This window comes from Gavialis gangeticus, unplaced genomic scaffold, assembly GCF_001723915.1.
Source record: "Gavialis gangeticus isolate Ggan-Ray unplaced genomic scaffold, GavGan_comp1, whole genome shotgun sequence".
NCBI lineage: Eukaryota > Metazoa > Chordata > Crocodylia > Gavialidae > Gavialis > Gavialis gangeticus.
In genome coordinates, this window is record NW_017729011.1 from 20,476,056 (window position 1) to 20,499,822 (window position 23,767).

The window sequence follows — 23,767 nt, forward strand, 5'->3', positions numbered from 1 at the left end:
AGCAAACATGACAAGGATCGTTCAATAACAATGCAGAGCCAGATTTACAGCAGTTTTCCAAACGGTGCTGCAAGTTACGGCCGTATGATTTTAACTGCGCTTTGGTAGCATCCAAGAGCTTCTGCCGTGAATCGAAACCCAGCTGTAACAGGCATTGACCAACCCAGAACAAAACAATGGGTATGCATATGTCTCATGTGGGTCAGCAAACCAGCAGAAAAGGGTAAAAATACTGGCATTTTGAGGTGTGACATTCAGTGGGTGCACAAAGCAAAGCACGGAGAGCAGCTAGTGGAAATATGTCTTTAAAAAGTCCATAGGGAGGGAGTTCCTCCATGACATGGGGTCCATTTAGCTGTCATTAGACTGGTTGGAAAATAAATTGGTGACCTGTCGAATGCTACATTGCTTTGTCTCTTGTCCTCAGGGTGAAGCTGGTTTGGAAGGACCCCCTGGGAAGACGGGGCCAGTTGGCCCTCAAGGAGCGCCGGGGAAGCCTGGCCCTGACGGCCTTCGAGGAATTCCTGGCCCGGTGGTGAGTTATTCCCAGACTGAAAAGAGCTCCTGAAAGCTTCTGAATAAGAAAAATGACCACAGCTTAGACTTAAGCCTCTATTAGGATGACTTCTATTCCATGCACCATTCTGGCTGGGCCACAAAACCTGACAGTCCTTACTTTGAAGTGCTTTGACATCCGGTGGTCGGTGACTTGGGTAGATGAGTCACGGCTAAAACCCATTTCCCCTCTGTTAATGTGGCGTAGTCCAAGTCTGCCAGCCTTGCAAGCATGAGAAGGCCTTTTCTTCTCTAGACCTTTTGCCTGGCTGTGGGATGGGAAAGCTGGCTCCAGTCAGTGTTTATTGTTTCTGGGAAGCAGTCTGCTTTCATTTAATTGTATTTGTATTGATGGCTTTAGAAACTCCTACGTCCTATTTTCAGAAGCAGTGTCAAGACTTAGTCGCTCAAATCCTTGACTTTGATTTCTGTGCAGCACTCAGACAAAACCCTCCTGGCAGCTTAGTCAAGAATAAGGCAGGATCTTCAAGACCAGGCGTTGTTTCATGTTATTTTACTTAAATTCAGAAAGCACAATCCGTAGCTCCTTGAAGTTGCTAGAAAGGCGTACAGCAGGCCCGGATTGCACATGCGACCCTCGAGCAGTTACAATTCAGCAATTTTTCAGGTCAGATCATGTAATATGTGTCTAAGTTTTAATAACAGATAGGGAATGAATCTTCCTCCTCTGCAATGGGCCCAAGCTACTGAGCTCTGGAGTGTGTTTATTCTGAATGCCGAACCTGAGAGGATTGTATAATTTTTACATTGTACTGTTTGATTGCATTGTTTTACAGGGTGAACAAGGTCTTCCAGGTGCTCCGGGTCCTGATGGTCCCCCAGGCCCACTGGTATGTCCAGATCATTCAAGACTTTTGCAGAAAACTTGCATCTGGTGTTCGTTATTTTTATCTCAATGTTTTTTTTTCCTTTTTTTTCCCCCCCCAAAGGGCCCACCTGGTTTACCTGGTCTGAAAGGAGATTCAGGGCCTAAGGGTGAAAAGGTGAGCTCACAGCTCAGATGCCATTCGTTTCAAATTCTGGGACCCTGTTTGTCAAGACAGTAGGTAACAGACCTCGGTAGTACGGCAGTGGTCAAGACACCGAGTTGTTCGCGAATGGTGCAGCTTTTGGAGTGAAAATCCCCGTGACCAAGGTTTCTGCACTACTTAAGTCCAGTTGAAGTCTCACTGTGATGTCTTCGGTGGGACTGAAATGGTGCATAATAAGCCGGAGGCCATCCCCCTGCACAGGACTGAATTTCACCCTTTATGCATAGGCCACAGTAGGATTTCACGTTGACTTGTCTGGGTGCTGGAAATGCCCTAATAACAGAAAAGGGGATTGGTGAGGACCTGGTAGCATTGCACAGAGAACAGGGATTAGGAACTCATAAGGCATTGCTCATAAGAAATACCCCGGGAGCTCATTTTGGGATATGTGTTATCAGCTGGATTCATTGACCATGAAGAAACATACATCGATCTGTTTGTAATCCCCCATGTGCAGTTTGAATCCAAGGTGCCTCTTTTGCCCCAGTTCAAGCTTTAGTTAGCACAGCTGTGTTGCACAGCCGCTTAGCAAGCCGTGAAAAAAAGGTTCTAGCAACTACATCGACACCTGCCTTGCTTGAGGTAATAGCTCTGAACCTTATCTGCAGAAATTAAGATAACATGTGTCAATGCAAAAAAGGAAGAGTCACTGCTAGATGACAATATTGCCACGCTTGCAGCATTTCCTTTTGCACTGGGAATTGTGGGCTGTGCAGACATGAGTAAAAGCACCTTCCTTTCACCCCGTTTTGGTTCTTATGTTTATTGCTGACAAGTGGCTTTAATGGGAGTGCTCGAAAGAGGGGATCTGAAGACACTTCTACTATTTATTTTCTCTAGGGTCATCCAGGTCTGATTGGTCTTATTGGGCCCCCTGGTGAGCAAGGAGAAAAGGGTGACAGAGGTCTCCCAGGACCCCAGGGTTCGGCAGGACCCAAAGGAGAACAGGTGGGTGTTTCTAGGAAAGCTTTGGAGCCACGTATAAAACTTTTAATAACCGTGCTTTTGAACGATGCCAATCTTCCGTGCCAGCCCGAAAGGTTCAGATCATTCCTTTGATGAGGTGGTTTAACAACAGAGATGGCCTTCTTGAGTCTGAGCTTACATCTCAGCCGGGCTCAGGGTCATAAGCTTTATGGTGAGAAATAGGTGCCACGTATCCACCAAATCACAAGGGCGGGCGGGTACTTGAGGGAAGTTTCAGTCCAGTCCATAACTGAGTCTGAGCTGAGCGGCGCGACCTGACCTTTCTGAAGGGACTCTGAGCCCCGGGGCTCTGCAAGGTGCGGGAGCATGGCAGGTCTGGCCCGTCCATCATGGAAACAAATGAAACTGGAAAAGGAGGGGATCCTTTTAAATAAGCAGGTTCTTCTATAAGCTGATTTGGGCTGAGGGACTTTTGCACCCGTGTTGGGTAAGTTTTCAGGAACAGAGCCTTGCTCCATAATGAGCCATTCTGGAAGATGGACGATGGGCGGGCTTGGGGTTTGCTATGGATTAAGATTGAGGAGATGCAGAGGGATGGTAATCCCAGAACATTGCTGTGGGGATTGAGGTTTTAAAGTCCAGAAGCCAACCAGAAATCATCCAGCCACAGCTATAAGTGCTGTCCTTTTCACTTGGCCATGTATGTGCTCATTTTACATACCAGCATGCCAATTTTCATTCCAACTTTGGAGCAGAGCACGCTAATCAAGCAGGCAAATTGGAAATCTGAGCCCAAGGTGTATACTTTAAATATACACTGTGAATTCATTAAAATAAATTGTATTTTGCATTTCTTTCTTAGGGTATCACCGGGCCTTCCGGCCCAATTGGACCTCCAGGTCCGCCAGGATTACCGGTAAGTCACTGAATACAAGTCCTGAAGTCAAGCAGCAAAAGCAACGGGCTGTGAGTTATGCCGGCAGGTTTTACTTCCTGCCTTTGCCACAGATGTGTTGTGTGACCTTTGACAAATCACTTGATTTCTTTGCAACTCATCTTCCACAGAACTGGACAATTGTGCAATGCGTCTCTCCCTGAGAAGCTGTTCAAATTAGTTAGTTTGTGAGTGAAATGGGCCAAAAGGAATAAGTTTAGGGGTGCTGTGTATTATTAAGAATAAATTGTAGACGGTCATCAAGAGGCATAAAAGTCCTAGAAAGACACTTGAAGCTAATAAGTGTCGATAGTTAACTCACCCTCCCAACACCATTTAGTAAGGTTTTAGGGGAAATGACCCATTGTGTCTAGCCTAGGCTAACTTGTCGAATATAATTCCAAGGGAAGATGAGCATCACCCACATTTTTGAAGTGCTCATGTCTTTCTGCTTCCTGAGGGCTAATTCAGAGTAAGCTGTACCTGCAACGAGCATTATTTTATTCTGTGAGTGGTTTGGTTAATATTCATGGCCCATGATATGTGAGGAAACGTTTGCCAACATGAGTGAGCATTTTACATTTTAGCCCATTAGAGACTTTCAGTTTGGAGAACTACCAGTAGGAAGAGACGAGGCTCATTGATTAGCTGATAACATAGTAAAAGCAGAGCACAGCTCAGTCTGCTTTTGGTAAGACAAGTGTGAGGGTTTGTTGGCTTGGCAAAGAAACAAATGGATGGTACGATCAGGCTGCCTGAGCAAATAATTCACCCTGGGTGCGTCTACACCAGACGCTAAGTGTGCAGTAGCGTAGTAGCACTGTGCAGTAGCGTGCTGATGCTGAACAAAACCTGTGCTAATATGCTGCTGTGCAGGAGCATTAGGCTACTGCATGGTTAGCATCTGTAAAAACCCATGTGCTGGCCCTACTGTGCAGTAGCACCAGTTCCTGCACATTGATTTAGTACTTGGTTATCCAAGTGCTAAACTTAATGCGTAGTAACAACCGTGCATTAATGAATTTGTAGATGCACCCCCTGAAAAATTGATCCTGTGAAACTGGTTCTCCCCTCCCACTGTTTTTGCCTACTGATTTTCCTCATGTTTATTATTCACATTTATTCCACAAACACATTTGGGATGGGTGTACTCTGTACGTTGATCAGCGGCATTTATTTAAAGATGGGGCTTTGACTGTTTAGTTATAAAGTTTTGGATGAATCACATAGTTGGGGGTTCTGTACCTGGCCTGGATCAGCACCAAGTGATTTACACAAGTTCATGTGATGCTTGTGCAACAACATCACCAATACCTATGAAGACTGAACATCAGCTTTCTGGAAGCAATCATCCAAGCATCCTGGAGGCTTTCATTCAATGAAAGGATTCAGCAAGCAAAAGCACATTACGCAAATGTTCCTGAAAAGTGAAAACAAAATGCAACTCCAGTGAATTCATAGGGAAAAAAAATGAATATGAAAAGATCTTTATTTGGTGCCTAATCCTACTAATAAAGGCACTTAACTGCCTGTATTTTTTTTTCTTTCATACAGGGTCCCCCTGGTCCCAAGGGTGCTAAAGGGTCATCAGTAAGTATGGATGCTGCAAAGCTAAAAAGCCAAAGAATTGTTAGCTGCTTAATGAACTGCCACTATTACAAATTGGTCGAGTCAAGGCAATTTGCTAAACCTGACTTGAGCAAATGCAGTCATTTCAGGCTGTCTAAAATAAAAAACAGAAATAATTGGAAACATCTCTGTGATACAGTTTTTATACTTTATGAAACATCACTTTTGAGGAGATCAGAGGAGGGGACAGAGTGCACAGCGCTAGGAGAAAGCTCTTCCTGTGAAAAGGGTGACCTTGCAGATAAACTGTGAAACGGAGAAGGGAGACTAGCAGGTGGTGTACTAACAAGTGTAACACAGTAAAGAGACGGGGTGGAAAACATGCCAGTTAAGTAGCTGAATCCTAGTACAGGTTCCTGCCTGTGAAGTCGGAGCTGTTGCTACTTGAAAAATGCCAATAAATGTTCATGGGGAAACATTTCCAGAACGTGTGCTTATCTGTATTTTCCACATATTACGTGCATTGTTTCCCATGAGCATACAGATCCTTTTTTTCAATTTCTAAAAAAACCTTTCATTTAAATTTGTCGTGTTTTAGGGGGGGAAACAAACCCTCAACATTTTACATCAAACGTAACCAAGCTTTTTGAATGTTGAGCCAAACTCTTTTACTGTTTTCTAACAAAATAACAGAAAAAATCCTATCGAAACAAACCTTTTCTACCAAAAATAGCTTTTTTGGGGGGGGGAGGGCCAAAAAAGCTATTTTTCATGAAAAGTTTTTTGATTAAAAAATGGTGACACCGCTCTGATCAGAACCACGTTTCTTTGCTGTAGCGGAGGGCAGACAGATGGCTCCAGGGCAGAGAGGAATTTGAGAGACGAGAATATTAAGGATTTAAAATAAACGGTGGAGGGTATTTACCGAGACTCACATGCACTCCTTTGTGTGTTTCTACCCAGGGTCCAACAGGGCCGAAGGGTGAATCTGGTCTTCCAGGGCCCCCTGGACCTCCTGTAAGTATAACTGGTCCTTCTGAAGAGTTAAAGGACACGTGGGGTTTCTGGGTGACGCTTCCCACCCTTCTGGGGAACACAATATTTCTTGATTAAAGACCCCTCGTGCAAGGAGTACATGCCACAGAAGTGTAAGTGCTTTCAAAATGCCGGAGAAGGAGGTAGGAAAGAAAGGAAAACAAAGAGAGACATTCAAAGAGAGGAAGAAGATGAAGGAGCTTTTCTTGGAAGACTTTCACCCGAAATGCAGACCCTTAAAATGATCTGATGGCCAAAAAACTTTCCACCAATCTACATTTTATGCTCAGAGTCTCTCTTGACAGTTTGAGCCCTGTAAAATTCAACGGGGACTGAAGGTTTCTCATCAGTAACCCAACAGATCTGTGAGGTTTCCCATGTGATGCTTTTCTTGGCTTTCTCTTCTCTTTTTTCCCTGCTTTCCGCATGAAGCTCGTGTTTACAAATTCTTTCCTCACTCCCAAGGGCCCTCCTGGGGAGGTCATCCAGCCACTGCCTATCCAGTCCTCCAAGAGGACCAGGCGAAACATTGATGCCAGCCAGCTGGTTGATGATGGAAATGCTGACAACTACATGGATTACGCAGATGGCATGGAGGAAATCTTCGGCTCCTTGAATTCTTTGAAACTGGAAATAGAGCAAATGAAGCATCCTCTGGGCACTCAGCATAACCCAGCTCGGACCTGCAAGGACTTGCAGCTATGTCACCCTGACTTCCCGGATGGTATGTCCTGGGGTTGTGCGGGTGCGGAGAAAGAAAGCATGGTGCAAATTGTAAATCTGCATTATCTAATGGGCCGGGAGGAATTTTTTCCCCTTTGGAAGACACCGATGAAAAAAAACCCAACAAGTGAAGAGTAGGAGTGCACTCCCAAAAAGAGTCCGTTAATGGTAAATACTGGGAAATCCAGTCTGGCCAGTGAGCCTGCACCATGGAGAAGTATGTCTGTGTTATAAGGCGCTCAAACTGCACCTTCCAAAAGGCAGGGCCATGTGATTTTGAATCAAAATAACAGTTTAGGGAAAAACCAATTTTTCTGGTGTTTGGTTTTGTGATGGAAGAGTGAGATTTTCTGCAGTGGAGGTTTTCCACCAAAAAATGGTTTTAGTTGAAACCCCCGTTCCAATAAAAAAATGGTTTCCATGAGGAACGAAATACCAACTCTAGTGCAAATTTGGGGATTAAGTACTGTGCGTGTGTATATAATTGTACATGCCATAATGAATACACACGGATGTGTAGGGGCCCTGGTTCAGCTGCAAAGCCCGGTCTGATCACTGGAGCCGTGTTGACACTGTCACTGCCCCTGGCTCCAGCGTCTATTAACAAGTGTTAGGATTAATGAAACATTAATGAATTTCCCCAGTTACAACAGGGTCATCACAGCACTGCTCCATTTCTGAATTTATAATGATGTCATTATATCACATTATGCCATTTGTATATTGGTCCTTGAGCTTTCTTATCCATGGGACTGCGTGAGTATATGAGAAGGGACATTTATTACCTATACATTCATGCACCAAAACTTTATTTCCAGATGCAAACGTGTGGGTTTGCTGTTGTCCGCATGGTGGGAGCTCCCATGTTTTCTTGCTTTATAGGTTTCATTCCTTTTTCCATTCTCTTTCTTCACCTCTTTCTAGGTGAATACTGGGTTGATCCTAACCAAGGATGTTCCAGGGACTCTTTCAAAGTGTACTGTAATTTCACAGCTGGTGGAGAGACCTGTATCTTCCCCGATAAGAAATCTGAAGGAGTAAGTTCACACAAACTATATTTTTCCCTCTGAAGGTAGAAATAAGCTTGTTTCCTAATGTGAATGTTCATAGCTAGTCAGTTTGATCAGCCGGAAGTCGAGTGGAAGCTGTGGTTAGAGATCCGATGCTTTTTACTTAATGTCGGATTCAAGATTAGTTTCTAAAATAATATGGAATTTGTTTACTGAGGACATTTCACCGAATGAATAAGTGCTTTTTAAATTGTGTCTTAGGGCAAGCTGTTGATGCTTCTTCAAGCATGATAAATGCCGAAACTTTAATTTCTTGCTTTGCTTTATAAAGGCAAAAGCTTGCATCGGTGTATCCACTGCAGTTCATCATGAGGTTTATTTAACCAGCTCTTTTTATCCCTCATGCAGCGGTAGCTGCTACTCGGATGGTTTTGTCCTGCTGATTCTTCTTCTACTTTTTACCAAGTCTTCAGGGCGGAGAAATGTTGATCCTCTGTCATTTTGCCTGGTGTTTCCATTGGGTTTTCCAAACTTTTGTAACTAGAATTTGCAGCATTCTTGGCATTCTTCTGCCATGCAGACTGAATCGGAGTCCATTTATTTCCTGTGCAATGATGTCTTCTGCTTTTTCAGCCTCATAATTTCAAGGATCCTGCTATAAATAACTGTCAGCACTAACACACTAGTTTTGACAGCCAGTAACTTTCGGGTGATGGTGACAAGCGTGCTAAGTGTCTTCCGGGTGATGGTGACATGTGCGCTAAGTGTCTTTCAACACAAACACTTGAGTTATATCTTCACAGTACACAGGTAGCATTTCAGTGGCGCCCTGAAACCTGCTACGTTGCTGTGGCTGTCTCCTAAACTGGAAGCGATTACAACCAAGGTTTTGCCAGCCAACACAGAGGAGAGCTAGTTGGCAGTCACTCAGCAGTACTAACTGACCCACCCAAAGCATCATGCAGATGTAGCTATGCTCCTTCTAGCTCAGGAGGCAGCATATGCCAGACAGCATGGTCTGCTTGAGGGTACAGCTGCAGGCATGGTCAGTTTGCCATGTAGGCGGTGCCCTTTGCTGCCCCATATTTTTTCCATTTTATTTTCTGGAGTTTATCTCCCCTGAGCATTGAAACCAGATCTTGAAATGGGAACATGCTCCCCACCCGGGGAGAGTATAAGGGCTCTTGAGATGGCATCCAGAGCCCCTCTCTGAACCGTCAAGGGGGTCTTTGCCTGCAATAGCTGCATCGGGGGGCATTCAAGACAGCCCCTGCTCTCACAGGCTCTGCTATAAGCTGTTCTCTTGCTGAGAGTATTTCAGCCACAAGAAACATGCATCAGCTTGGGACATGTAATAGGCCTTGTACCGTTTCCTAAAGTTTTTGGAGGGGTTGTTTAAAGGAAAGATATACTTCTTTCTCTTCAGTGTTGGACAGCCATTGTTCTCCTATGATTATGATTATTAAACTCTCAGAATCAGGATATGGTTTTTAGTAATGTAAGTCTTTCAAATAACAACACTGTACGTCTATATTGTTACGCTAGTATTCGCAGTGGGAGTGATTCTCCTACCACTGGTGCAGCTCAAAAGCTAATTCTTTACATTTGTGCAAAATTGGCCTGTTTGAGAGGGGTGCAGTCTAATGTTTTCCCCATAGAATAACATGAGTATCTTCCTTATTAAAATTGCTTGTGCAGCTCTTTGTGAAGGATGTATTGTTGGCAGCTGCAAAGGGCTTAAAAGTATCCCACTTTTGTTGAGCCTCAGCATGGCAGAAAGTCTTTGTTTCTCATGCTGAAGAGGCAAGAATAATACAAAGGCATCTCCATATAGTTCAGACATTGTGCTTGGAGAGATTAACAGCGACAGAGAGGGAGCTTGGAGAAAAGTAAGAGAACATAAAATGGACTGCAGCCCTTCTCCCTCCCCTTCCTGCACAAAGCTCGGTTTCTAATTGAGAAGAGAGACTATTCAAATGCACAGCTGAAAAGTGAAGATACTTTAGCAACTCACTTAGTCAAGCTCACACTCTGGATCATTATAGATGCTCTGGTTGGGACTTGATCATGTATTCCAGTTCATTATCTACCAAGGACGGTACCTTCCATGTGCTGTGGCTTACTGGTGCTCAAACCTAGGAGGAGTAATTCAGCTCTCCTTAATTGTCCTGAGCCTGCAACATCTGGATTTAACATTGGACTGGCTTCTCCACTCTCAGAATCATTTTTCCCTTCACAATCCCCGTGTAGATAAATAGATCATTAACCATCAATACTCTTTTTCCCCGCCTTTATGCCAACAGAATGTACTGCCAGTTTTGCATTGGCAAATATCTCAAGGCTACAGCCCATTAACCCCTTAGCAATGAAAGCTGGTGCCCAGGCAGCTCTCTATGCATGCACGATGGCACAATGTCCTGACCCCAATGTCAGGCAGTTAACATTTTGATTTAGAAGTCACTAGCACTGTAGAGCTCAGGTTTTTTTATTGCCAGTTTATAAAGCGTAAGAAAATATGGGTTTTTTTAAAGAAAGTTGGACATAGAGACGCAGGATCTGCAACTGAATGTAATTTCTATTTTTCTTTTTTTTTTTTCCTTTTTTTTCCTTCCCTCTCTGTCTCTTCCTTTCCATCCCACTTCCCACAATTTAGGCTAGAATTACTTCTTGGCCAAAGGAAAACCCAGGCTCCTGGTTCAGTGAATTCAAGCGCGGTAAACTGGTAAGAAGCATCTCACCACTTTCAGTTTTTCTTTAACCCGTCTCATATTTTACAGAGTAAAATGGCTCGTTGGCCCAAAGAGCAGCCTTCTACATGGTATAGTCAATACAAGCGGGGTTCCTTGGTAAGTGGCTAACCTTGGCCTACCAGTCTGAGTCAGAGCACGTCCCCCACGTCCGCTTTGGTTATGGCCAAACTTATCGCACTCTGCATGACTAATAACCATCTTAGGACATGCAAAAAAAAGACTTTAAGGTGGAATGCCAACCAAACATGAAAAGTTGGAGGTGCATTTATATAATCCTCTTTGAGGGAGAAAAACCTTGGTTCAAGTAAGGGCAGTAAACACCTTGCCTGGGCAGCAAGCACCTTGCATCAGACTTGCAAGTCGTCTCCTTTGCTATCCATGTGCCTAGCCGCCACATGCTGTGGATACTTTGCTGGATCAGCGCCTCTGAGGGTATGTCTGCCTTGCATACTGCAACGGATTAAATTAGGCCCTGCCAAGACACAGTTGGGCTGCTCCTGGGACCAAGCCTTGTTCAGAGTCAGCGTGGGTATCTGTATGCTACGCTGTTGACTACGGTGTAGGGACACCCTGAAAAGGTCCTGGTGGTTACTTTCGTATGAAGTTAACCCTAGGAGCCGGGACACTGTTCTGAATTCCAGCCTATGTGCTTATGATTAGGCTAAGAGAGATATCCTAATCTCTCTTTGATGATGAGATATAATCAAAGCTATAGGAATGCAAGAATGGGTCAGACAAACTTCGGGTCGGTTCAACTTTTTCTAGGGAGAAATAAGACTTTTTCATCAAAAAATTCAGTGTGTTATTATCTGCATTTCAATCAACTCTAATAAAGAAAGCACCCAAGGTAGGAACGGACTAGTAAGTCGGCTAGTAGGCCACTGTGTGAGATCCTTCAGTTTTCTATTGTTTGGTACATGAATCTGTGTATGTGTAGTCTTCGATACACTCTCCTAACAGAAGTATCCGATCTCCCACACTACCTCCGTTCACTTGGGAGAAATGGAGTCCAAAAAGGGCAACTTCATACCACACCCATGCTCTCTGACCCTGAATGGGCTGGATCTTGGCTTTAGTTGTGATTAAAAATGGACAAAAAAAGAAGAGGAATATCCTGAGGTCAAACAGATACCAAAACAGAAATAGCAAATGAGGAATTTAAAGAAGAAGAATGTGAACAGTGTAAGAACAGGCATTTAAAATGTATGCCTGACGGGCACGGAGGTTTGCTGCACTGCCTGCAAAACGGAAAGACCACGTTGTTTGGAAATAAAGAACAGTGTCTCAAGGTGCAGACGCCTACTTTGTGGGTTTCAATACACGGGGTGATTAGCACGAATGGGGCCTGCAAACAATGAAGAACTCCTGGCTGAGTCTGAAGTCCGGGAGGATTAGTGAGAAGTAAATAAGGAGGTCGGTCAAAATCGGCAGGATTAAGGAAGAAAAGAATATGCGATGAGTGAGCTCTCCCATCCCACAAAAGTATGTGGAGGTCCAGCAGCGCAACCAGGAGAGGAGCTGCCCACTGTGATGTGTTTCACATCATCTTCCTGCCTGCCTGCCACCCTACCAGCCTCCTCCGGCTCTGCAGGCCTCCGGGAACGTCCTCTGCAGGGCTTTCCTGCAGTAAACCTCCAACTTCCACGTTAAAAGCCAAGCAGTAAATAAAGGCACCACCCAGTTCCTTTCTCAAGCCACTTGCCCTGTCACTAAGCACTGAATGGCTTCCACAACTGCTCCTCCAAGCAGTGGGGCTGTGGCTTATTAGTTCATACAATAGGTGCTAAAAGCCAACACTTCAGCCTCTAGAGGTGATAATTCTCACAGCTTAACCACAGAGCACTCCATTAATTAATAGCAGTATCTAATATACTCAGCCCTTTTCTATTTTTTTTTCCTATCTGTTGCCTATGTGGCAGTCATTTGGAGGGCTGAATGGCCAGCCCTGAATTTTACGGCGCTAGTTAAAAAAAAAAAGAAAACAGAACTTCAAAGCTACTTGGAGCCTTTTGTTTATTCTTTCTCCCTTTCTTGTTATGTGCCTATCTTGCATTATCTTTTGACAATAATCACCAGCACATAGAAGATATTTTGAAAGGGGGGGTTAGGGGTCACAGTTCATATATGACCCATACAAGCAGTGCATTGGTTTTAAGAGCAGAGCTTTATATTGAGGGGGCTAGAACAGTGGTATTGGGAAGTAGTATGAAATGTTAATGCTTTTTTAATTGAAGTTGGTTGCAATCCTGACCCAGCTCAACCAAGATGATTCTCATACCAGGGTCCAATCCTGCTTCTGTTAAAAGCAATGGTGAAACTCCCAGGGAGCCTACCTGCCCATCTCAAACCTACTAGGCAGAATGGGCTTCATCCAAAGGCCATGATAACATGCTTTCCTAGCTGGGAATGGGACATTTCCCACATCAGTGCAGACCAAAAAAAATAAAAGACTAACATTAATGCAAATTGTGTAGAAGAGAAAAACTGTCTTAAGTGACATTTTAACCTCATTGTCACTAACCCACTGGTCAATATTAACGACGTACCAGCAGATTACAGTTCATTTCTCACCGCTTTCTGATGATGGACGGGGTAATCTCCATCAGGAAGGATAAGCATCACAAATCTTTTCTTCTGGGGTCAGTTCTCCAGCACATGTATGTGTGTCAGGCCCATTAGAGCTAATGAGGCTTTACACCCATTCAGCTCTATGGGCAGTCGTGGCCATATGGCATCCCTTTAGAGCTGTAATTATAGTGCAGAAGTAAGGGAAGGGTTGAGTCGACTAAACTGCACATGCATGAGCAATCCCAGTACAGCGCAATGGGATGGGTCCTGTTGATGTTGGTTTAAGAGCAGCAGGGTTGGACCCTTGCATAAAAATACGGAATGAATAAATAAGTATATATAAGGAACTGCAGCTGTGTCTGCTTCAATGGGACATGGGCCTCCGGTGCCAAACCTGGCTAAAATAGAGCTAGCAGAAGTGCAGGATACATATCAGTAGCACTGTGGGTCACTGAACACGTGCTGGACATTTGGCACTTGTGTTCCTCTTCTTCTGTGTCCTGGTGGTTCTCTCCTATTTCTTCATCTGGCATGTGCAGCTTTCTTATGTTCAGTCGTATTTAACTCTCAGGAGGACGGCGCATTGGTATCCTGACAACCGGTTGGTATATATATTTTTATTATTACCTTTGAGTCCTGATTTTATTGTCTGGTGTTGAATCTCCCCCCCTCCACCCATTTGCAGCTGGCACCTTGGCTTGACGTTTTATGGTGCCTCAAAGCATACAGCATCGTTTGTGCATCTAAATTTTTTCTCCGGGTTATTTCAAAAGGATTCAGCTGTCGATAGATCAGATTTATAAATGTCAGCTCTCTTAGCCTGACCATGACAGTAGATCTCATCTATGTATAATTAGTTGAAAAACACATTGAACCCAGGTGTATTGTGCCTTTGCTCACTTGGCATTTGATCACATACTGGACGAGGTCCCCACTGCAGCTTGAAAAGCTTTTTAGGAGTGTGATTTCTTTCAGAGCTATCAAAGGGTCCCATTTCTAGGCTGCCGTAGAGGATTTCTCAAAACTCGGTATTGCTAAATATATCCCTATATATAATGCACCAAAAGCAGAAGGGAAAAGTGTTTTTATACCCTACTATGTAGACTGGAGCAGCAGTGTAAAAGAGATGAATGCATTGATGTATGTTTTATGGCACACAGCATGAGGATATAAAATTGCAAATATATGGTCTCCTTAACTGGGTGTGACTTCTCCTGCACACTCAGTGGCTTTGCTTGTGTGTAGGCCCCTTGGACGTCAGCCGTGTCAATCTGGACCTCCCTCCTCTGTGGCCTGTCTCTCCCTCCCCCATAAGTAACCTCTGCTTCCCCCTTCTTCCTTCTCCTCCCTGGGTCCAGTCCTAGCTCCCCTTGGGAATTGTATCTGCTCTCACATAGCCGTGCTTATTCTCTGTTGTTCCCCCTTAGTGCTCCACATTGTGCTGCTTTCAGATGCCGGCGATTTTCATGTCCAGACAGCAAGAGCAAATGGCATTTCGTAATGATTCATTGTGGCCAACACTCATGATTTTTGGCGTTGTTCTTAAAGTCTACGCTTCGGGAGTGTGAAAAACTTAGCTCTTTCTTTTATATTATATATTAAATATATATAAAAGAAAGAGCTACGTTTTTTTTTCCCACATTCCCAAAGTGTAGACTTTAAGAACGATGCAAAAATCATGAGAGTTGGCAAAGTGAAAAACTTAGCTCTTTCTTTTATGTGATATATCAGTCATATATACAAGAACAAGCTAAGTTTTTCGCCTTCCCGAAGAGCAGACTTTAAAATCATGAGCGTTGGCAATACTGGTAATGCAGTCAGTGTGGCCACTGGTGCCGCAGTCTTATTCTCTTGGATGAAATGAGATCCAAGCAGCAGAGGGACACAGTGGGCCTTGATTTGTGCTAGAAGCCAGTGCTGGGAACTACAGTGCAATGCTGTGTGTCCATGGAGAAAACGGTGGTAGATTTATAATAATAAGTCTGAAAGGTAGCTCAGGAAGTCCCCTAGTCCTGCTCATGGCAGGAACGTCCCCAACTAAACTATCCAGACAAATGTTTGCCTAAAGTGCAATTAAAAACTTCCAGCCGAGGAGACTCCAGGACCTTCCTAAGGGATCTCTTCTGGCACTGAAGCACCTTGGAGTCAGAAAGCTGGTCCTATGGTAGTAATGGATAGGAAGTATACAGATGCTGGTTAATGCAGTGATGCAAGCGATGAGGTCGTCAGCTCTTCCACAAAGCCTTTTCAAAGGGTCACTGCTGCCCTGAGTATCTGAGCTCCCCAAATGTGCATGTGTCACCTCACTGCCTAGTTTTCCCCTTCCATATTTCCCCTTTATCTCAGCTTTCCTATGTGGATTCGGACGGCAATCCCATCGGAGTGGTGCAGATGACTTTCCTGAGGCTCTTGAGTGCCTCGGCCCATCAGAACGTCACCTACAATTGCTACCAGTCCGTGGCATGGCACGATGCCACCACCGGCAGCTACGACAAAGCCATCCGCTTCCTGGGCTCCAACGACGAGGAGATGTCCTACGACAACAACCCTTACATAAGAGCTGCCATCGACGGCTGTGCAGTAAGTATGAGCGCTGGAACTAGCCTTAGCAGGAGCTTAGAGATGCCGAGGGAAGGAGTCAGTCTAAGTTAGTAGCTAGATTTGGGGCTGGGAGTTCAAGCTTGGGGCTTTTCCTTGGCATGCTACTTACTCAGCATGTGACTTCTGTATAAGCAGCTTCAAAACTGCAGATGAGGAAGGCCTCTTTTTTTGGCCCCAGTCTGCGGGAGGTGGCATTGCATAATGCCAGGAATATGCAGCCCTCAATGCACATTAATAATAATTAATATGTAGCTCTCAATGCATATTCATAATAATTAATATGTAGCCCTCAATGCATATTGTGGGGAGGTGCTTCTCAGCACCTCCCCACATCATGCGTTTTCTGTTTCTTATTGTGCCCCTAGAAAGAGATGCCTCTCAAATATGTGACTGCTCCGGAAAATTTCCATCGTGGCCTTTCCATGCCCTAGTTTACCTGTGTGTAGAGGGTAGCCCGTAGGGCCCCAATATGCAGCAGCTTGGCCACCCTGCCTATATGCAGCCACACAGTATTAGGAGAGAGCTCGGAAAGGCAATGTGCTAAAGCACGGATATTGTTTTTCCCACTACCTGCTGCTCGGGCTCAACTCCCCAGTGTGAGGGGCAGTGTTTTGAGAGACACGAGTTTTTAAATCTTCAGTCCGCAAGACAGATGATGTTTGATCAGTCTGCTGACTTAAAAGGATCGGTTACACTGCGCATCCGCTGCATGACTTCATTCTTGAAGTTGACAAAGGAGCTAAGATGCCGGTGTTTCAATTTGCTCAATACTTGTTAAGCAAATGTTGAAACTACTAACAGCCTTTCCCCTTGCAAAAGGACAAACCCACACAAGGCCGAGGGCTCTAGTTTGGGAAGAGCAGGGCAGGTATTCAGAAGGAGGAGGTTTAACGGTGACGGTCCCGGGAGACGGCTCAAGGGTTCTGGTCTATTGTGGACTCTGGTGACTGTGCATGCTAGTTCCCCACCTGTAAAATGGGGATAAGGGTGCTGGCCTATCTTACGGTGATATATTAAAGAATGAAATGAAGGCTTCCAATATTATCATAATAGAGACGCTTTAAATCCCTTAGATAAATAGCTTCTCCAGGCAAAGCTCTCGCTGGAATCAAGAAGTGCAAATACAGTTACCTACATCTTGCATTTGTGCATGCACATGTCTAGCAAGCACAACTTGGAGGCTGTGATTTTTCCAAGAGTTCAGATTAAGTTTCAGCACCCACAGCCAGGCTCCAGCTTTTACAAGGCCAGGCTCTCATTCCGGCAGCTTAATAGCAGCCAGCTTTTTGCAAGGTGGTAACCACCCAGGATCTTCCTTCCTGCTCATTTTGTTTGCTACCTGGAAGATAAGCGTGCTCTGAAAAACCGGGCTAAGGATGCTGAGCCCTTCTAAAAATTTCCAGCAAAAAGACCTGAGAATTTGGTCTGCTGTTTGACAGCTCTGTGCATGCCGAGACCCAGTTTGCGAATGCTGAAAAATATGTAAATGTATCTCTCTTTTTGCAATTGGAATGATCAAAGTCCATGGGAATGAAGGAAGTAAAAAAAAAAAAAAAGGGTGTTTGATGGAGAAAGCCCTTCATATAATTTAAGAGATTAAAGTGATTCCATCCCAAAGCCGGCATGTTTTTACTGTAGAAGCAATGAAGGGAAATTCAATTAGAATCGCTAATTCTCTTAACGCTGCTGCAGAGAGAGAGAGAGATGAAGAGTGTTCAGCCCATTGCTGCAAACGCTCGGACGCCACACAGGGAAGTTTATTCTCAAGTACTTCATATCTCTGGATAATGTGATGTGTCCTTAGAAAAATCCCCCCTCCCCTTTCCCTATTAAGTCTCAGGGATGCTGGAAGATCACACATCACAGGTTTAAACGCTGATAGACCCAATGAAAAGCATTTCGGTCAGGAAATTATTCTGCTTGGGTGCTTTATATTCCCTACATTTCTTTTCCCTTTATTCTTTGTAACAAAGGGTATTTGCATGAAAACAGAACTTGCTCCATCCGAATTTATTTGCCTCTGTTGTTGCTACCCACCTGAAACCGTAACCCAGCCCAGATAAAAGAGCATGGTGGGGACTAAGCAGCAGGTGCAACAAGGGGCTCAACTTGCAGCAATTATTAACACCACAGGAGTGCACTGCTTAGCATTTAAAAAGAGATCAGGGCCCTTTTGTCTTACGTATTGCACAAGTACAAAGGTAGCCCCAGCTCCAAGGTGCTCACAGTAAATAGAGGAATTGTCGGTAGGGAAACTGGCATTGGTAGCTTAAGTGCCTGGGTTGTAGACCACGACAGTTGCCAACCCAGAAATAAAGCCCAGGACTTCCACATCATTTTATGGTGGCCTCTCAAAAGATGTGCCTTCAGGGGTCAGCTCCAAGGTGAATAATGGTATGACGCCGTACCTGAAAAGGGTAAATATTCAAAATGGAACGGGTTTGGGGCTGATCGGGTGTGTGTCTATCTTTCTACTGATCCCAGTGCAGACGATATCGGTTTTACCACTGGCACAGCCTGACCTGCTTGCTTAATTACTTATTTTTCTGGTCATCTATGGTGCACTGAGAGCAATGATTCCTGTAAGGCAATGTTCATGTCCTGTGCTGTGCCCAAAGGTGAACAACCCTCCTCCCAGAAAAAGATAGTCAGGTAGCTGCTGCAGTGAGCTTGCAATCCGTCTGTATGATCCGTTCTTGGAAGCATTACTCCTCCTCCTTATTCTCAGTCCAATCCCTCACCATGTCTGACTTAGCCAGTCCTTTGGGTATCTAAGGGCGCGGGGAGCCCTTAATATCAGTGAGGCATTAAATGGCGCCAGGACTTGCATTCGTCATCTGCACAGCAGTGGATTTTCTCCTAAGGGTTTGATCCTGCACAGTGCTGAAGCACACCGATGCCCTTGGAAGTTCAGAACACAGGAGTTTCTTGCTGAAACAGTCCGGAAATTTTTTTCCAGGTTTCGAAACAGAGATTTTGCTTGAGTTAGGGATCACGGGTTGGGTCCTACCATTTGAAAAAATAATGGCCTGCTAGCCAGTGCAGCATTGCAGCACAGCTCCTGTGAAAGCAGATTGGGCACATGCTCCTGCCACCATTCATACTGCTACAGCAAACACCAAAGGAATAATGTCTGGGCCATTATTAGGACGTATTTCTTATAGCCTGTTCCCGGTTGCTGGGTTATAACCGGTCCTTCTGAGACAGGCAAATCAGAGGGTAGGGTAAAGCAAAATGCCACTCCATAAATTCACTTCTTTCTGCAGTTTTGTATGCCCTTGGGTGCACTTGTGCTCCTCTAATAATTATTTATATTTCAGAAATAACCGGATGGCTAACAGGCACGATAAAACAACAACCGTACCTGGTGAATTCCATCGAAGTATAACTGCGGTCTTTTCTGTAGCATTTGGGTAGCAGTCAAACTAATATATTCAAATTAAATTGCTCACATTTGCTTAACAACCCTTGAGCCTCCTCAGGGAGGTACAACAACGATACTGCAGCCACAACAGTTTTACTAGTCTCCCTTCCCTGCTCCTGTGTGTGCTGAACACTGGGAAAGCAGCAAACCCGTAGTTTTTGCACTCAGTTGCAAAAGAAAAACCTGATCAGACCACGCAGATTCCTTGTATCCACTTGAGAGCTGTCTTAGCTGTATTCAAATCCTTTCTCTGTCCAGTAGCCTCTCCCCCGTTCTTGTTCAGTGGTAAGGAGGGTATCCCACAGACTTGTCTGCATCAGGGACTGCATAATACTTATTTTCCAGGCAGGGATGACTCGATTCTTGACTTTCAAATCTAGTGAATAGCCTGAGACTTTGTCCTTCCATCTCATTTAACATCCATAAAAAAGCAAACCATTATCTATAGTGCAACTGCGAGGAACCTGCCAGGACACCCCAAACTGGAGACACCCATCATTGAAAATCTTGGTGGTGCCTCTTCCTCTGCATTCATGGCCACCATATCATTTTTCACCTCCTGCACCTATGTAGGCTTCACCCATAGCCCAGTTTCCCTAGTTTAAACCGCTCCATCTTCTTTCTTTACTTCCCACTTTCATCTTGATGCTCTTCCAGTGTTGCATGGAGTAACCCCCACACCCTGGCCTGGGAGTATAGAGATCATGCATGGGGACCTCTTGCATGGTAGCATGGAGCCCTAAGTCCAGGTAAGCCAGGCCAGGCCACCCTACTTGTGGCCAGTCCAAGACAAGCGCACCCTTGATATCACCTCTGATATATATAACTCTTCTTAGTAGAAGCACAAATTAACCCACTGTATTAATGTACCGGACTCTGGGCTGAATCTGTCTCTGCTGTAAGTGGGAGCAGTTGCAGCCGCTCAGCAAAACTGCGGATTTACATCGAGGCTGGATTTGGTTGTCTCCACTTTCTGATGAGACCGTAAAATGACTGTTTATCATAGCCTGAGGTTACCATGGGGCTCGTTCACACTCTCGGGTCCATTTGAGATCAAAGGTGATATCTCACCTTTCCCCCCCCTCCTCCCCTCTCCCCACTTCTTCCTCTGTAGGCAAAGAAAGGCTATCAAAAGACGATCCTAGAGATCAACACGCCCAAAGTCGAGCAAGTGCCTATCGTTGACATCATGTTCAATGACTTCGGAGAAGCATCACAGAAATTTGGCTTTGAGGTGGGACCTGCGTGCTTCATGGGCTAAGAGCCAACCGGAAACTAGTCTCCAAATGAGCAACCTCGTAACCTCATTGCGCCATTAAGGAAAAAAAACAAACAAAAAACAACAAAACAACAAAAAAAGAAAAGAAAAAAAGAGAGAATTGTGTTGTCACATGCACGTTCTGAAACTGGACAGCGATGGGTTCTACTTTTTTTTTTTTTTTGGTTTTGTTTCTTGTTCTGCTTGAGTTCAACTGTGCCACCGCACCACACCTACCGAATCGAAAACCGGGCGAGCGAGCGAGGGAAGCATTCCAGCAACAGACTCAGAATCACACGACCTAAATGCACCACATGTGACAAAGCAAGATTTCCCCCCCTCTTCCCCCCAAACAGGTCAAGGCTACGATACATTATTCTCTCCACTTCTTTTGCATGGCCACCAATGGACTCAACTTCTTCTGTCTCAATGCATGGGAATTCAAAATGATCAAAGACTCTCTTACCGCGAGTTTTTATATCAAGCACTTGTTTATGGATTTTTTTTTTTTAATTTTTTTTTGCTTAAAGAAAATATGGAAAACTTGAAACTGTCTTGAACTTGACCTTGAAATATTGCGAAGTCTAGGCCTGATCCCAACTCCATTGAATACTTTTGGATTGACTTCAGTGGCCAATGGGGCAAGCCTGTAAATCAGGCTTAAATGGCTGTTTCCAGCATTTTAAAAATCTCTGTTTCAATACCTTAAAAAATGACCCCAATGAATTCGATAGCAAAATATCACTACGGGCATCTCTTTCCCAAGTATTAAAGGTGCTTATATTTTTGTATGTTTGTAAGTAAATATTTGTATTGTATATTATTTTAAAGTGTTAAATATTTCTGGCTTCAAAACATGCATGTGACCCTGTCTGTAATAAGTCATACCCCTCTCATCGCACACAAACAAGAAAGATAGAAATGGAGGCCATTAAGCTAACTTCCCTTGTTTCTGTGCACACTCCCAATCTTGCCAATATGGATGCCGAGGCTTCACTTTGGCTCATGTCAGCGGTCAACAGGGTTCGTTGTGGTTTTCAAGGTAAGCCCGTGCATATGTATTTGCAGGATTGGGGTCCATGTTAGTGGCAAAAGTCTGCCAAAAATAAGAAAAGAAAAGAAATAGCAAGATCATTTTAAGCCACTCACATCTTTGGGAGAATTTTTTCTGCAAAAATAGAATATGCCACTCTGGACGCCATGATTTATAAAATTGGTGATTAAAAAATATATATAACCAACACAACCCACCCCCCCCACCCCGAGCCAAGTTTGGTTCTTTTGCCTAGTTCTACACTTGCTTAAACACACAGGTCTAAATTAATTTTTCCCTTCCTTTTTTTTTTTTTAATTCCATTCCCAGGGTAGATTGCACATGGCAGGGAAATCCATTTTCTTCCTCTTTAAAAATAATTTTTGTGTTTTTTTTTTTAAAAGGTGCTTTGTATTATTTTTTACATTCCTCTTCATGGTGCTATCTGTTTAAGAACATTAATACAACACTGGTGACCCCCTGCCATCGACCAATCTCCCGGCAACCTTCACTTTAGCTGCTTTCAACACAGACTGCACACTTTCGCTACAGTCTTTGATATAATTGCATGCCACCCTCATACTCATTATGTAGAGCTGCTTCTTTTTTTTTAATTGTATTATGGGAGCTTATATGGCCCATGTAGAAAGTATTAAGTGTGCTTACTTTCTTTCTTTCTTTCTTTTTTTTAAATATTCATACATTTTATATGGTGGTAATTATGCCAGATTGTACTCAGTTGCTGAATGTTTGTGGTGCTAATTTATGTATTTGTTCAATGTACTGAAGTGAAGATGAAACTGCCCAATTGTCTTTCTGTGCTGCCTCAGCTGTAAGTGCCTTCAAACAGCTCAGAGAGCAAGAGCAAGAGAAGAGAATGTGCAATTTTCTTTGTCTTCCCATGATGGTTGCCAGGAAGGCTTTCCACGTAGCATTAAGCAATATCAGATTGCAACCTGCTGACATACATTTTCCCCCAGCCGTTCCTTCCTTTGGGAGATCTCGGCTGGAACGCAACGTGGCGGGTTTTGATTTGGCCTGGAGCACTGCAGCATGCTTGAACCGAGGGGGGTCCAGCATCGCAAAGGAAATGACATCACATTTACTGTGAATCGAAACCTATATATGATGTCCTTTCCCCTTCCCTCCCAAGCAAAGACTAGCAATGTTTGATCCAAGGGAGGTTAGCTAAGTTTTCGGAGACCTTCAGTTATTTGCAGCGCTCGGGCCATAAAGCAAGAAGCTGTTCCACTGCAAAACCGTTGCAGTGCTTTTTCCTTCTGCGAGAGCCAGTTTTACATCTATCTTTGTTTTTCCTGTTAGGAAGAAAGGTGCTACAATAAAACATCACAGACCAAAACAGCAGAGCAGTGAAAATACATACATATCACAAGTCAGCTTCTAGTTCACCTTGACAATAGCCTTGTACCGGGAGCAGTGGGAAACGCAAAATTTTTGCACATTCATCTCTGCAGTAGAAAAGCCATATATCAATACACACCCACCCACGTGTGATTATGTCTAGGTCATGTGATTCTGTTATGATGATTTTTCATCAAGGGAGCTTTTTATTTTTCCTTTATTTCTTGGCTTTTTTTAAAAAAAAAAAAACACCTTTTCTATCGAATCCTACAGTGTTTGTAATTGTACTGAAGTTCCAAACTGTTCCATTTTTTTTCCCCCAGACCACTTAGCTACGGTATATTGCAATAAAATTACTTCTTGTATTTGCAGACGTTCTTTTTGTGTAATTTTATTTCCCACCCCCCCTCCCTTAATATATATATGACTTGAACAAATGTTGATAAGAAAAATGAAACCTATGGAAAAAAAAAAAAGATTTTAGTACATAAGGCCCTTTTTAAAATATACTGTCAAATGACATATTGTACATTTCTTCAAAGTCCAATAAACATGTCATAAAATTTAAGTGTAATGCCCATAAGAGGTATTTTTAAATATTTTAAACCTGTGTAATAAAGAAATAAATGTAATAGATTTTTTTTCAATAAATCAAGTTTACTGTTTCCACCTAAACCAACGTGATGTGAATGTCTTCTTGGAGTATATTGCAGCCTGACTTTCCCACAAACCCTCTGCTCAACGAAGTGTGAAGAGTTCATCAGAGGAGTGGAAAAAGCCTTCCAAATAATATATGCTGTAAAATAAAAACAAGCACATCAGAGAGATCATTTGCAATTCCAGACGTGGAATCCCTTTGGCTGAGAAATGGAAACTGGCCTGACAGCGTGAGAAGGCACCAACGGGGATGTTTCGGATGGTAGGACTTCACTAACGTGATGCTGTGGCTTGTTGACTATTATATTT

The 23,767-nt window shown here is 43.8% G+C and overlaps 1 protein-coding gene across 2 annotated transcripts in view; it reads left to right on the plus strand.

Annotated features, from left to right (window-relative positions):
- COL5A1 (collagen type V alpha 1 chain) overlaps window positions 1-23,172 on the plus strand; it is a 295,334-nt gene extending 272,162 nt beyond the window's left edge. Inside the window, exons 55-66 of one of the 2 annotated variants that reach the window (XM_019510780.1) lie at window positions 428-535; window positions 1,353-1,406; window positions 1,506-1,559; window positions 2,448-2,555; window positions 3,397-3,450; window positions 5,023-5,058; window positions 6,001-6,054; window positions 6,538-6,796; window positions 7,720-7,832; window positions 10,583-10,651; window positions 15,470-15,703; window positions 20,263-23,172. In XM_019510780.1, coding sequence (XP_019366325.1) covers window positions 428-535; window positions 1,353-1,406; window positions 1,506-1,559; window positions 2,448-2,555; window positions 3,397-3,450; window positions 5,023-5,058; window positions 6,001-6,054; window positions 6,538-6,796; window positions 7,720-7,832; window positions 10,583-10,651; window positions 15,470-15,703; window positions 20,263-20,409 — 1,290 coding nt within the window. In that variant the 3' untranslated portion in view covers window positions 20,410-23,172. Of the gene's footprint in view, window positions 1-427; window positions 536-1,352; window positions 1,407-1,505; window positions 1,560-2,447; window positions 2,556-3,396; window positions 3,451-5,022; window positions 5,059-6,000; window positions 6,055-6,537; window positions 6,797-7,719; window positions 7,833-10,458; window positions 10,528-10,582; window positions 10,652-15,469; window positions 15,704-20,262 lie in introns of both variants that reach the window. The other variant, XM_019510779.1, reaches the window with a different exon arrangement.
- The last annotated feature ends 595 nt before the right edge of the window (window positions 23,173-23,767 follow it).